General features: G+C 41.7%; 1 protein-coding gene and 1 long non-coding RNA gene across 2 annotated transcripts; one reads left to right on the forward strand and one right to left on the reverse strand.

Moving 5' to 3' along the window:
- Positions 1 to 1,928: 1,928 nt before the first annotated feature.
- LOC135565328 (uncharacterized) lies at positions 1,929 to 13,854 on the forward strand. The gene is made up of 3 exons (XR_010461536.1): positions 1,929 to 2,125; positions 8,528 to 8,645; positions 13,595 to 13,854. It is a non-coding gene; the product is annotated as an uncharacterized LOC135565328 (long non-coding RNA).
- LOC115111931 (interleukin-1 beta) lies at positions 11,550 to 14,440 on the reverse strand. Its single transcript, XM_029638479.2, has 6 exons — positions 14,281 to 14,440; positions 13,942 to 13,990; positions 13,586 to 13,787; positions 12,913 to 13,092; positions 12,540 to 12,676; positions 11,550 to 12,226 (listed from the first exon to the last, which is right to left on the reverse strand). The coding sequence occupies exons 2-6, from the start codon at positions 13,972 to 13,974 to the stop codon at positions 11,996 to 11,998; spliced, it is 783 nt and encodes a 260-aa protein (XP_029494339.1). The 5' UTR covers positions 13,975 to 13,990; positions 14,281 to 14,440; the 3' UTR covers positions 11,550 to 11,995.
- Positions 14,441 to 14,718: the final 278 nt, after the last annotated feature.

Raw genomic sequence — 14,718 nt, forward strand, 5'->3', positions numbered from 1 at the left:
TTGATTCTGAAACCCGATAAAGACCCTTCTCTCATTGACAATTGGAGACCAATTACTTTATTAAATATTGATTACAAATTGATTGCTCTGGTTTATGCCAAAAGATTAAAGAAAGGAATAGATACCATTATAAATGAGATGAGACTCAAACGGGATTTATGAAGGGCCGTCGCATAAGCTCTAACATTCGTTTAGTCTTGAACCTTATAGATTATTCAGATGCAATTGACTCTGATGTGGTTGCCTTATTTTTGGACTTCTGAAAAGCCTTTGACACAACTGAACATGAATTTCTCTTTAGGTCTCTTAAACTTTTTGGATTTGGTGAAAATTTGATCAAAGTAATTCACATGTTTTACAAAGATATAAATAGTTTTGTGTTACTAAACCTTAATACTTCCAAAAGATTCAGTATCAACAGAATTGTACGAGAGGGATGCCCAATTTCGCCATTTTTATTCATTTTGGTCTCAATATTTCTGAATAATTCAAATTTGTATAGCTTAAACATTTTTAACATAGAAATCCATTTCCCAACTGGCTGATGACACTACTATTTTCTTAAGAGACAAAGACCAGGTCGCCCATGCCCTTAATGCTATAACTGTATTTTCTATTGCATCAGGATTAAAACTGAATGTTTCTAAATGTGAAATCTTATGTTTATTTGACTCTGATGATAAAGAAATAGAAAATATTCCTGTAAAGGACTCTGTTAAATATTTAGGAATACATCTGTCAAAAAACACAACATTTGAATTTCTCTCCTAAAATTAAGAAAACCAAAAATATATTCAATAATTGGCTACAAAGAGAACTTTCTATACTTGGGAGAGTACTTCTGTCCAAGGCAGAGGGACTGTCTCATTTTGTGTACCCCTCATTATCGTTATGTGTAAATCCTGCTACTTGTAAAGAGATCAATAAGACCTTTCTTGACTTCATCTGGAAAAATAAGTCTCACAAACTAAAAAAGTCAGTCCTTTCTAACAATAGAGCTGAAGGCGGTGTAGAAGTGTTGGATTTTTTTGGACATAAATAACACGTATTTAAACTGGTTGAAAAGATGTTTGATCAATACTGATTCAATATGGTATGTCATTCCAAATAATGTGTTTAATAAGTTGGGAGGTCTTCAATTTTTACTGAAATGTAATTATATTCCTGAAAGATGTTTTTGACAACAAGGGAAATATATATATATATATATTATCCAATTGTTAGTAGCTACTATCTTGTCTCATCGCTACAACTCCCGTACGGGCTCGGGAGAGACGAAGGTTGAAAGTCATGCGTCCTCCGATACACAACCCAACCAAGCCGCACTGCTTCTTAACACAGCGCGCATCCAACCCGGAAGCCAGCCGCACCAATGTGTTGGAGGAAACACCGTGCACCTGGCAACCTTGGTTAGCGTGCACTGTGCCCGGCCCGCCACAGGAGTCGCTGGTGCGAGTTTTGTGACGACCCTCCCACTCTGTCTGCCGAATTCTTAAGACACACCCTCGTCCACTTACCCTCGCCTTATGCCCCTGGGGGAATCCTCGTCTCCATCTTAGGGGTCGGTCCAAATGTTTAGCCAAGAAAGGGAATTTTGCAACATAAACCCCTCAACCCTCATTTTAGTCGGCTTTGCGAGTGTACAATTATGTTCACCCCGGGCCTAAAACACCCAATAATTACATTTGCTACGATTGTACATCTGCTAAGAAAAGTCTGCGAAAACTTAAAAACAACATCCATGGATAATGGAACACTGTCACGTTTTGACCTTAGTTCCTTTGTTTTGTCTTTGTTTGTATGGTCAGGGCGTGAGTTGGGGTGGGCAGTCTGTTTGTTTTTCTATGTTTGGTTTCTGTGTTCGGCCTAGTATGGTTCTCAATCAGAGGCAGGTGTCGTTAGTTGTCTCTGATTGAGAATCATACTTAGGTAGCCTTTTTCCACCTGTGTTTTGTGGATGTTTATTTTCTGTCTTTGTGTTACGTGTGTATGTCACCAGACAGGACTGTTTCGTTCGTTCATTTTGTATTGATTCAGTGTTTTCTTTAATTAAAAACACTTACCACTCTGCGATCCTTACTCCTCCTCAGACGAAGAGGAGGAAATCCGTTACAAACACACAAGTGTAAGTAAAAATGAATGCAAATATGTTAGAAATTGTGCAACTAATGCACATGACGGCACAAACACGTCTCATAAAAAGTAGATATGATTTTTCCTTCTTCAGCAGTTCCAGCTAGGTAGCCTCTCGTTAGTTAGCTAATTAATTTGCTAGCTGTCATACAGTAGGAGCATTGTTAATAATGATATATTTAATATAAGTAGACATTCACTCTTAATTGACTAGCACATATATTTTATTTATTTATTTATTTCACCTTTATTTAACCAGGTAAGCAAGTTGAGAACAAGTTCTCATTTACAATTGCGACCTGGCCAAGATAAAGCAAAGCAGTTCGACACATACAACGACACAGAGTTACACATGGAGTAAAACAAACATACAGTCAATAATACAGTAAAAAACAAAACAAAACAAAAAAAAAACAAGTCTATATACAATGTGAGCAAATTAGGTGAGAAGGGAGGTAAAGGCAAAAAAGGCCATGGTGGCAAAGTAAATACAATATAGCAAGTAAAACACTGGAATGGTAGTATTGCAATGGAAGAATGTGCAAAGTAGAAATAAAAATAATGGGGTGCAAAGGAGCAAAATAAATAAATAAATTAAATACAGTTAGGAAAGAGGTAGTTGTTTGGGCTAAATTATAGGTGGGCTATGTACAGGTGCAGTAATCTGTAAGATGCTCTAACAGTTGGTGTTTAAAGCTAGTGAGGGAGATAAGTGTTTCCAATTTAAGAAATTTTTGTAGTTCGTTCCAGTCATTGGCAGCAGAGAACTGGAAGGAGAGGCGGCCAAAGAAAGAATTGGTTTTGGGGGTGACTAGAGAGATATACCTGCTGGAGCGTGTGCTACAGGTGGGAGATGCTATGGTGACCAGCGAGCTGAGATAAGGGGGGACTTTACCTAGCAGGGTCTTGTAGATGACATGGAGCCAGTGGGTTTGGCGACGAGTATGAAGCGAGGGCCAGCCAACGAGAGCGTACAGGTCGCAATGGTGGGTAGTATATGGGGCTTTGGTGACAAAACGGATAGCACTGTGATAGACTGCATCCAATTTGTTGAGTAGGGTATTGGAGGCTATTTTGTAAATGACATCGCCAAAGTCGAGGATTGGTAGGATGGTCAATTTTACAAGGGTATGTTTGGCAGCATGAGTGAAGGATGCTTTGTTGCGAAATAGGAAGCCAATTCTAGATTTAACTTTGGATTGGAGATGTTTGATATGGGTCTGGAAGGAGAGTTTACAGTCTAACCAGACACCTAAGTATTTGTAGTTGTCCACGTATTCTAAGTCAGAGCCGTCCAGAGTAGTGATGTTGGACAGGCGGGTAGGTGCAGGTAGCGATCGGTTGAAGAGCATGCATTTAGTTTTACTTGTATTTAAGAGCAATTGGAGGCCACGGAAGGAGAGTTGTATGGCATTGAAGCTTGCCTGGAGGGTTGTTAACACAGTGTCCAAAGAAGGGCCGGAAGTATACAGAATGGTGTCGTCTGCGTAGAGGTGGATCAGAGACTCACCAGCAGCAAGAGCAACATCATTGATGTATACAGAGAAGAGAGTCGGTCCAAGAATTGAACCCTGTGGCACCCCCATAGAGACTGCCAGAGGTCCGGACAGCAGACCCTCCGATTTGACACACTGAACTCTATCAGAGAAGTAGTTGGTGAACCAGGCGAGGCAATCATTTGAGAAACCAAGGCTGTCGAGTCTGCCGATAAGGATGTGGTGGTTGACAGAGTCGAAAGCCTTGGCCAGATCAATGAATACGGCTGCACAGTAATGTTTCTTATCGATGGCGGTTAAGATATCGTTTAGGACCTTGAGCGTGGCTGAGGTGCACCCATGACCAGCTCTGAAACCAGATTGCATAGCAGAGAAGGTATGGTGAGATTCGAAATGGTCGGTAATCTGTTTGTTGACTTGGCTTTCGAAGACCTTAGAAAGGCATGGTAGGATAGATATAGGTCTGTAGCAGTTTGGGTCAAGAGTGTCCCCCTTTGAAGAGGGGGATGACCGCAGCTGCTTTCCAATCTTTGGGAATCTCAGATGACACGAAAGAGAGGTTGAACAGGCTAGTAATAGGGGTGGCAACAATTTCGGCAGATAATTTTAGAAAGAAAGGGTCCAGATTGTCTAGCCCGGCTGATTTGTAGGGGTCCAGATTTTTCAGCTCTTTCAGAACTTCAGCTGAATGGATTTGGGAGAAGGAGAAATGGGGAAGGCTTGGGCGAGTTGCTGTTGGGGGTGCAGTGCTGTTGACCGGGGTAGGAGTTGCCAGGTGGAAAGCATGGCCAGCCGTAGAAAAATGCTTATTGAAATTCTCAATTATGGTGGATTTATCAGTGGTGACAGTGTTTCCTATCTTCAGTGCAGTGGGCAGCTGGGAGGAGGTGTTCTTATTCTCCATGGACTTTACAGTGTCCCAGAACTTTTTAGAGTTAGTGTTGCAGGAAGCAAATTTCTGCTTGAAAAAGCTAGCCTTGGCTTTTCTAACTGCCTGTGTATAACGGTTTCTAGCTTCCCTGAACAGCTGCATATCACGGGGGCTGTTCGATGCTAATGCAGAACGCCATAGGATGTTTTTGTGTTGGTTAAGGGCAGTCAGGTCTGGGGAGAACCAAGGGCTATATCTGTTCCTGGTTCTAATTTTCTTGAATGGGGCATGTTTATTTAACATTGTTAGGAAGGCATTTTTAAAAAATATCCAGGCATCCTCTACTGACGGGATGAGATCAATATCCTTCCAGGACACCCCGGCCAGGTCGATTAGACAGGCCTGCTCGCTGAAGTGTTTCAGGGAGCGTTTTACAGTGATGAGTGGAGGTCGTTTGACCGCTGACCCATTACGGATGCAGGCAATGAGGCAGTGATCGCTAAGATCTTGGTTGAAGACAGCAGAGGTGTATTTAGAGGGGAAGTTGGTTAGGATGATATCTATGAGGGTGCCCGTGTTTAAGGCTTTGGGGGGGTACCTGGTAGGTTCATTGATAATTTGTGTGAGATTGAGGGCATCAAGTTTAGATTGTAGGATGGCTGGGGTGTTAAGCATGTTCCAGTTTAGGTCGCCTAGCAGCACGAGCTCTGAAGATAGATGGGGGGCAATCAGTTCACATATGGTGTCCAGAGCACAGCTGGGAGCAGAGGGTGGTCTATAGCAGGCGGCAACGGTGAGAGACTTGTTTTTAGAGAGGTGGATTTTTAAAAGTAGAAGTTCAAATTGTTTGGGTACAGACCTGGATAGTAGGACAGAACTCTGCAGGCTATCTTTGCAGTAGATTGCAACACTTTAGCAGTTCTATCTTGTCTGAAAATGTTGTAGTTTGGAATTAAAATTTCTGAATTTTTGGTGGTCTTCCTAAGCCAGGATTCAGACACAGCTAGAACATCCGGGTTGGCAGAGTGTGCTAAAGCAGTGAAAAGAACAAACTTAGGGAGGAGGCTTCTAATGTTAACATGCATGAAACCAAGGCTATTACGGTTACAGAAGTCATCAAAAGAGAGCGCCTGGGGAATAGGAGTGGAGCTAGGCACTGCAGGGCCTGGATTCACCTCTACATCGCCAGAGGAACATAGGAGGAGAAGAATAAGGGTACGGCTAAAAGCAATAAGAATTGGTCGTCTAGAACGTCTGGAACAGAGAGTAAAAAGGAGGTTTCTGGGGGCGATAAAATAGCATCAAGGTATAATGTACAGACAAAGGTATGGTAGGATGTGAGTACAGTGGAGGTAAACCTAGGTATTGAGTGATGAAGAGAGAGATATTGTCTCTAGAAACATCATTGAAACCAGGAGATGTCATTGCATGTGTGGGTGGTGGAACTAATAAGTTGGATAAGGTATAGTGAGCAGGACTAGAGGCTCTACAGTGAAATAAGCCAATAAACACTAACCAGAACAGCAATGGACAAGACATATTGACATTAAGGAGAGGCATCCTTAGTCGAGTGATCAAAAGGGTCCAGGGAGTGGAGAGGTTGGTTTGGGGGTCACGGCGATTTAGACAGCTAGCCAGGACATCGGTAGCAGGCTAGCATAGGATGGAGGTCTGTTGTTAGCCACCTCTTGCGTTCCGTCAGTAGATTAGTGGAGTTCCGTGTTGTAGAGGGGAATTAGTCCAAATCACACAACAACAAAAAAATAAAAACAATAGATATAGTTATAGAGGCCCAAGAAGAAACATGTTAATAATAAAAATAAATAAATTGCCCGATTGTCTATTCTGAGAGCATCCGGTAAGACAGCTAACGGTTAGCAGGCCGCAGATGGGCATTCAGGTAACGTCGCGACGGAGGAGCCAGCCGGATCTCCTTCGGGTAGATAACGTCGGCAGTCCAGTTGTGAGGGCCCGGAGGGGCTCCGTGTAGGCAGTAAAACGGGTCCGGATAGGTGACTGCAGCCCAGGAGTGATTGACGGAGCTCAGGAGTGGTTGACGGAGCTCGCTAGCTCCGGAGTAATTGATGTTTGCTCCGGAATCGACGAAAGCAGATAGACACACGGATAGCAGCCAGCTAGCTGTGAGATCCGGGAGTGAATGTCCAGAGAGCAGTTGAAATCCAGGGACATGGAGAGAAAAAATCGGTCCGGTATGTTCCGTTCCGAGCCGCGCTGCGCCGTACAAAACTGGCGATAGATTTTCGAGTTAAAGGATAGCTAATGACCACAAACCGTGGTTAGCTGAATACGAACGAGTTGCCAGTAAAGAAGCTAACTAGCTTCTGATTAGCTTCTGGCTAGCTTCTTGGAGGATTGCAGATTTGATTGCAGATTTGAGGTAAATAATACGTATTTATACATATCAATTGGTGAGGCAGGTTGCAGGAGAGTGTATTGAAGATGAGTTGATGGAAAATAAAAATAAAATGTATGTGAAAAAAGTTGTAAATATATATATATACACGACACGACAAGACGAGGACAAAAGACGTCTGAACTGCTATGCCATCTTAGAAGAAAGAAAAGCAACCACCATCTACCGGTGGCTGAAAACACAATCATCGTTGAATGAACGAGTGACGAATTTAAAAAAATAATTTCTTCCGCCCTTAACCTGAAAGTGTATACTAGTCAGACTTCATAATACGTCATCAGAAGTGTCCACTTAATTTGAGGGCTGAGGGGATAGGGTGTGTCTTAAGTGTTTGGACCGTATTCTTTGCTCTTGTTTTCCGTAATTAGATGTCGTGGGCGAAGCCGGAAGTGTCGTCAGCGAAATGGATATATCTGGGCTCCAGTGTGTCCCGGGGATAAATACACCTTTCCCCCATACATTGAAGAGACTCTTTACACAGACACATTGTTGTTTTTGCTTGTGGCATTTTGAAGCTTCTTTGTGTTTTTGTTTTGGCACCCCTCATTATCACCATCTATGCATGCATCCACTCACTGGCACTACTGACTACACACACCACTGTTACTTATATATAGTTTACGTTGTTTAATTAATGTTTGTTATGTCTTTATCTCTGTGTTAGCCCATAACAGTGAGGGAGACATGAGCCAGTGCAGTAACAGTGTCAGCTAACCACATCCAGAGCCATGTATTTAGAGCAGTGGCGACCTGTCATTTTGAGCCCCACATTTGAGCAAAAAATACAAATAAGTAGAAATGTACTTTTTAATCATTGAGTTACTAAAGTCGCATACAAACGTGATCTCTTTTTTTTCTTTCTTGAGTAAGGCAGCTCCAACATGCAGGTGTTTCAGCTTGCTCAGTGCTTTCTGTGGTGGTGGGGCAGCCAGTGGAAAATACTGAGCGTAGGGGTTGGTAATGTTCTCTAGTTGCGCAGTGATTGGCTCAGTGTTTTGTCACTCATGGAGACACTACATCGCTGCCAAATCTACATCATACTTTCAAAATCTTAGCTAGCAGTCATCATGAAATAAGTCAACAATCTACTGGCAAATCCATTTTAATTCTTGTCATGTGAATATAAATAATTAAGAGAAATAATAGATAAAATATATTGGTGCTAATCATCCATTGGACATAAACATTCCACAACAAGTTGTAAATTGCAAATTCAACAATGAGTGGTTTCGAAGGAATCAGTCGCTAACTGCAAGCATTGCAAAGCAATCACTAGCTTGCTATTCAGTGGAGTGGGTGTGGAGTTTCAAGTCTGGGTCTCTTTTCCAAGCTTAAAATGATAAACATTCAACATTGGCCATGCTGTCAATCCAGCATGATTTCTGCCACACTCAAAACAACTTAACTCAGACTGGGAAATCTGACATCAGTGAGTTCAAGACAACTGGGAACTCAGGAAAAAACGAGCTCCAACTAGGAAAATAAGGTTTGAATGGTTATCCAACAACGGAATTGTAAGTCGGGAACTTGGGATTCTTTCTAGAGCTACGACCTGAAGATCATCATCATGATATGACCTTGTTTTTTTTTCAGAGTTTCCAGTTGTCTTGAAAGCACCATAAATCCAGAAAATGCCAGACTTTGATGGCAAAATTTGCCCACGAAGGACTGCAGTGCCACCTTCCTGTTTAAGTGAGCACAGCACAACAAGGTGAGTCCAAAATGTTTGGTATGCTGCTGAATAAATGATGTAATATGCCAAGGAGATATGTATATGGTAGCTAAGAAAGTAATACTAAGTGTCTGTTGTGTAGTAAGCTGTTAGTAGCCCATGTGCCTCATCCTTATAATTTGGTATATTTTCCCCTCTTAATTTCGCCCAGTGTTCTGACTTGGTGGTGCACAATGTAGCCTATAACCTGTTGTAGAGAAATGTAATCGAATATTGTACGAGCTTTCATTGTCTGCTTATATGCCCCTTTTATTTATCCTTGACACGTCCTGACCATAGAGAGTCCTTATTTTCTATGGTGGAGTAGGTCAGGGTGTGACTGGGGGGTTAGTCTAGTTTATTTTTTCTATGTGGCATTCTAGTTTTGTTTTTCTATGTTGGTGATTTTGTATGATTCCCAATTAGAGGCAGCTGGTAATCGTTGTCTCTAACTGGGGATCATATTTAGGTAGCCTTTTTTCCACCTGTGGGTTGTGGAATATTGTATTTTGAGTAAGTGTATGAAGCACCGGTCTGTTTTTTTATGGTTTATTGTTTTTGTTAAGTTTCACTATTAATAAATTATGTGGAACTCAACATTCGCTGCGCCTTGGTCCGTTTCTACAAATGATCGTGACAATCCTACCATTCTGACTTGGTGTACAGGGAGAATACTGTAAGAATGGCCCATGTTCTGAATTCTGTCGCTGTACATTTCAAAAGTGCTGAACAAATAGTTATATTGACCACGTAGTGTCCTAGCTCTATATATATTTTTTAAAGTCAGTAAATGAGGCTGAATGAACTGTTTCGCTGCCAGACAAGGCTTCGCTGATAGCCAGGTCTAGCAATAGTAAGGTGTTGGGACAGCTTTAGGCTCTAACAGTTTGTGGGCACCATTTGTCACAGTTATAGTGCAATTAATGTATTGTTCAGTGTTTGTATTGTTTAGTGGCTTTGCTGGCATGCATCCCCAAAAAATGTTTTTTGTTTGCTCCACCAAGAATTTGTCATCGCACCAGAGGGCGGCCGAGACCGTCCTAGAGAACTTTTATTGGACTCAGGTGTCTTATTATTTCATGATTGTCTCCCTGTTACAAGAGGTGTGATTTCTGTGGTCATCTGCAGACGCTTGAATTGTTTACCGTGTGCGATTGGTTCCTGAGTGAGTAGTCAAGACTTAGTGGTGGTTTTTCCAAGTGTACTGTGATCCTGCGTCTACCGTATCACAGTAAAGTATTATGTTTATCCTTTAACCACTGATTCCTTGTCTGGTCTCTTCGCTGCACCTGGGTCCAACCTTACCACGTCACAGATTTACATGCTAAAATCACCACTGATTTATAGAGTTAGAGGCTAATGCAGTTTCTACATTATGATGCATTTACATGACACTTCAACGTTCTATGGCAGTCATGGTAGCTCCCCATTAACATTACATGGAGAATATAAACATTTTAAAAAACGATACAACTGAATGTATAGACTGAGCATTATGATGCATTTACACAGAGGAAGAGGCGGTGCGAGATGTTTCACTCGCGCCAAAATATGTCTAAAACAAGCACAATGCATTTCTATGGGCTTATTTTGTACCTACGATTGGGTGTATTGTAGAGCCCACTGGTCACACAGTTACAGTCAACAATGCTCTGGATATCATGAAACCAGATCTGCTAGGGCAAGTAAAATGGTCAGAGTGAGGTGTTTTCTCATTTGTGTCTGGAAGTAGCTAGCCAATGTTAGCTAGTTAGCTTGGGTGTTTGACTGCCTTTGTGAGGTCAGAACGCATCCAGTGTGCGCTCGAAACACTCTGAATTTTTTGAAAGGACAACCTAACAACACCTAGAGCGCACTCTGGCACTCCGGAGTGAATTTACGAACACACCCCTTGTCTTTTGCCTTCCCTCCTTTGGGACAATGACTATCATTGTTAGGGTGGAGACATGAGCATCTCCTCTTTTTATACAGATTTCTGATTTACATGACGCTATAACATTCCATGTTAGCCATGTTAACTACCCATGAACATTTAATGGGGAATATTGAAACAATGCCCTCTAACTGAATGTCTAGAATTAGAACAATATTAAACATTCTAAAAGTTGGCCAAGTGCAGCATTCAAAACAACTGGGAACTTGGAAATATCAGACTTCAGTGTGTTCAAGACAACTGGGAATTTGGGAAAACAACTTGATCTGGCTGTGAGAAATGGTTTTGAACGGTCATCCAACTCAGAATTCCAACTCGGGAACTCTTTAGGCTCTTTCTAGAACTCCGACTTTCTGTCCTGAAGATCACTGATGTCATGATTTGACCTTGTGTTTAATAATAATTCTACATATATGACTCTGACCACATATGTTATGGTGCTTTCAAGATAACTGGGAAATCTGGAGAGAAAACAAGGTCAAATCATGACATCCATGCTCTTCAGGTCGGAATGTTGGCACTCTAGAAAGATGAGTTTCCAACTTGGAATTCCGAGTTTTTTCCAGTTGGGGCTATTTTTTTTCAGGGTTCCGAATTGTCTGGAATCCACTGAAGTCAGAAGTCGTAAATTTCCCAGTTGCGACTTGTTTTGATTGGATATTATAGCAATCTGTCAGTCGATGATGTAGCACTCAACCATACATTGGTTATTGTGTCACATCGCCTTTGCTGTGGAATGTAGCCATAAGTATAGTTCTATACCTATGGGTACGCCCAGAGCCATATAACATTTTCTTAATATATGGCTCTGGGTACTCCTACTAAAGTTGTGAATTTTATAGAAAATTCATTAACATAGTGGTGAACTATGATTTATATACATTTGTCATATTTTTTTATTGGTGTGTTGTGGTTCTGGTATTTGGTCTCCCAATGACCATGTTATTACAGTACCATGAGAGAGAAATATATATATTCAATTTAAATATGTTTATTAAAAAGAGCACATAAGAATTTTAAGTGTTTGCATGTATCAATTAATATGTGCAACATCAACAGAGCCAAATAAATACATTGATAAATAAGTATAAATTACTGAATTATAGATATATTAATAAATAGTAGAACAATAATGACTTAGTTTTCGTTTTAAGCATATTTTGATTATATCAGGGGCGCTTACCACAATATTGACTACGTCAATACACCCCAATGGTAACATGCTGTACTCAGTACATACTCTAAACCTCAGGAAATTCTTGTCTTACAAGCAATACACTTAAATCTGTTGATGTGCGTGCACCCACAGTGGCAACCCAGTCCTGATCACAGAGGCCCAATAGAATCACATGAATTGTAGAGGATCTCTATTGGAGGCCTTGGCCTGACTGGTGTTGTGTCAGTGTTTGCGGCCATCTTAGTTGTGGCGCTGGATGGTGAAGGTGGTAAAGCGGTTGGGGGCTGCCTTCTGACACATGTCCACCGGTTTGGTGTAGTCCTGCTGCATGTCCGTGCTGATGAACCAGTTCCTGAACCTGGCAGACTCCAGGGTACTGATGTCAACCCCGGTGTTCCGTCTGTAGAAAAGGAAACGCACCATGTCGCTCTGCTGGCTGATGGACTTCAGCTGCTCCTTGTCCGCAACCTCCTGAGGAGAGAGAGAGCGGATCAGGGGTTAAACTCAATATTAAAGGCCAGAGGTCACCACCAGGAGTGAATATAAATGTTTCTCTGGCTATTGGTTTAAGGATGTGGCTGTTGGAACAAAACCTGTCCACACTGTGGCTCCCCAGTACCAGGGTTGGCCACCCCTGGCCTAGCTATCGAGTCTTATTTAACTACACTGCAACTATCTCCTACATTCTACATGTAGTAGTAGTAGTAGTATGGGGTGCCATTTGTAAGGCTGAAGGCATTAAGGCATTTAATAGTAGTATTAATTTAGTAGTTGTGCTATTTACCTCTAGGTGCAGGGTGGGCTTGCCTCCCGATTTGGAGCAGGACAGGTAGAGGTTGGATCCCTTTATGCCTAGGGCTACAGGTCTGGCTTCAGTCTCAATGGGGACGGGCGTGACGTACGAAGACAGGTTCAAATGCACTGGGACAGAGGAGAGGAGAAGAGTCAGTCAGCATCATTCATCAGAACTCAACTGTGAATTAAAATCATCTTATTTAATTAGTTCATATATTTAGCATGTGATAAGGCCACACAGAGGGCCAAAAATTATTAGACAGCTGTGATAATCTGAAGTACCCAAATGGGCCACTAGATGTCTTGTGATATATTACACAAAATCCTTGAAATTTGGGACTGAGCCTCAGTTGTTAACATACCTTTGTGGTAGCTGCTACCTCCCTGGAGCATCATGGCGTGCAGCTCCATAGCCTCCTTCATCAGTACCCAGCACTTGTTCTCAGAGTCAGTGACGCTACACTCATACTGTGATGTACTGCTGAACCCTGCTGCCCTCCTCCTCGCTGAGGGCGCCGACTCCAACTCCAACACTATATGTTCTGGTGAGAAGAGAGAAAAGGATGTAGGAGATGAGTGAATGGTTGTATGAATACACTTGATTGAGCTCCCGAGTTGCACAGCAGTCTAGGGTACTGCATCTCAGTGCTAGAGGCATCACTAGACACCCTGGTTCGATTCCAGGCTGTATCTTAACCGGCTGTGATTGGGAGTCCCATAGGGCGGCGCACAATTGGCCCAGCGTCGTCCAGGTTTGGCCGGTGTAGGCCGTCATTGTAAATAACAATTTGTTCTTAACTGACTTGCCTAGTTAAATAAAGGTTAAATGTCAAAAATTATAATTTAATTCCATCCCTACTGGTCTATGGGCTCTGTTAAGATATCCACACTACAGTAGCATACCACTTTTAATGAAGCAATGTGTTGGGCATGCATTTTAAATGGTATTCTATAGTGTGATGTTTGGAATGTCTGGGATCAGGCTAGCCCCTTAGGGTGCTCCTCCAGTCCATTGTCTTTGACCTTGCTCCCTACCTTCCACAGCACTCTCCAGCAAGAAGTTGAGCAGGTCCTTGTCCTTGAACTCGGTTCCCATGGTAACCCCCTCGCCACCCTTTAACCTCTCCATGGCGATGATGAGGTTGGCAATGTGGCGCATGGTGATGGGGTGATGGGATACCTCCAGATCCAGACCCTGAGGCAGCTTGGAGCTCCATGCTGCGCTTTCAGAGGTGTTCTGCACAGGACACACACAGGGGAAGAGGAAATATTACATTATATGTTGTATCAGTGTATAATTGTTTTGGGGGGTTTAACATTTCCTGTATAATTAAATTTGAATGTTTTATGTCCAACTGTATGTCTTGTCCTTGTAGGAGCTGGGGACTCACCTTTATTAAACTGTAGTTTGACTCAAAATCCATGTCTGTGTAGTTAGATCTGGAAAATAAAAGCATCAGTTTGTAAAGCTTTGTCCTGTCCATAATATATTGGCATCATGCTTAGTTAGTTGCTTAAAGATGCTGAAGAGTTAAAAGCTCATTCAGATCTGATGTTAACAGTAAATACATATACAGTTCAGTCTAAATAAACATTTTAAATGTGAGTTATTACTAACACTATATAGCAATAAATAATGCTACCACAATTAGCTGTATAATACGTGGACATCAATACAGTAGAAGTATTATTGCAAACATGAGTAAAGACAGAATATAAAGTTAATTTACCTTAATGAGTTGTTTTGAAGTTTGTAGGTAGGTAGCAGTGTCTTGTATTCAGTCCTTAGTTCTTGTGAATCCTAAATTGTTCTCTGAACCAATGTTTTCTGACTACATGTTGTGAGCTGTATGTCCTATATACACCCTGGGCACACACTGGGAATTTCCCTCTACACACAGGAGGAAGTGGGATGGTTTTACCAGACCAGCTAGCACATTGTATTGTTTAAAGGGACAATCCGCAGTTCAAACGATAAACAAAGCGTCCTCCAGCCAGTTTCATTAAAAAGCTGAGGGATGGGGCTGGAGAAATGTAACCGCTCTCAAATTCAGAGACAGAGCTATGAATGCAATTACTGACCATCCACGATATTTAAAAAAAAATACAGTTTTAACCATGTTTTGAAGCTATATAGTGTTTGTTTATATGTTCTGTTTACAAACATT

Source organism: Oncorhynchus nerka, linkage group LG27 (genome assembly GCF_034236695.1).
Source record: "Oncorhynchus nerka isolate Pitt River linkage group LG27, Oner_Uvic_2.0, whole genome shotgun sequence".
Lineage (NCBI taxonomy): Eukaryota > Metazoa > Chordata > Actinopteri > Salmoniformes > Salmonidae > Oncorhynchus > Oncorhynchus nerka.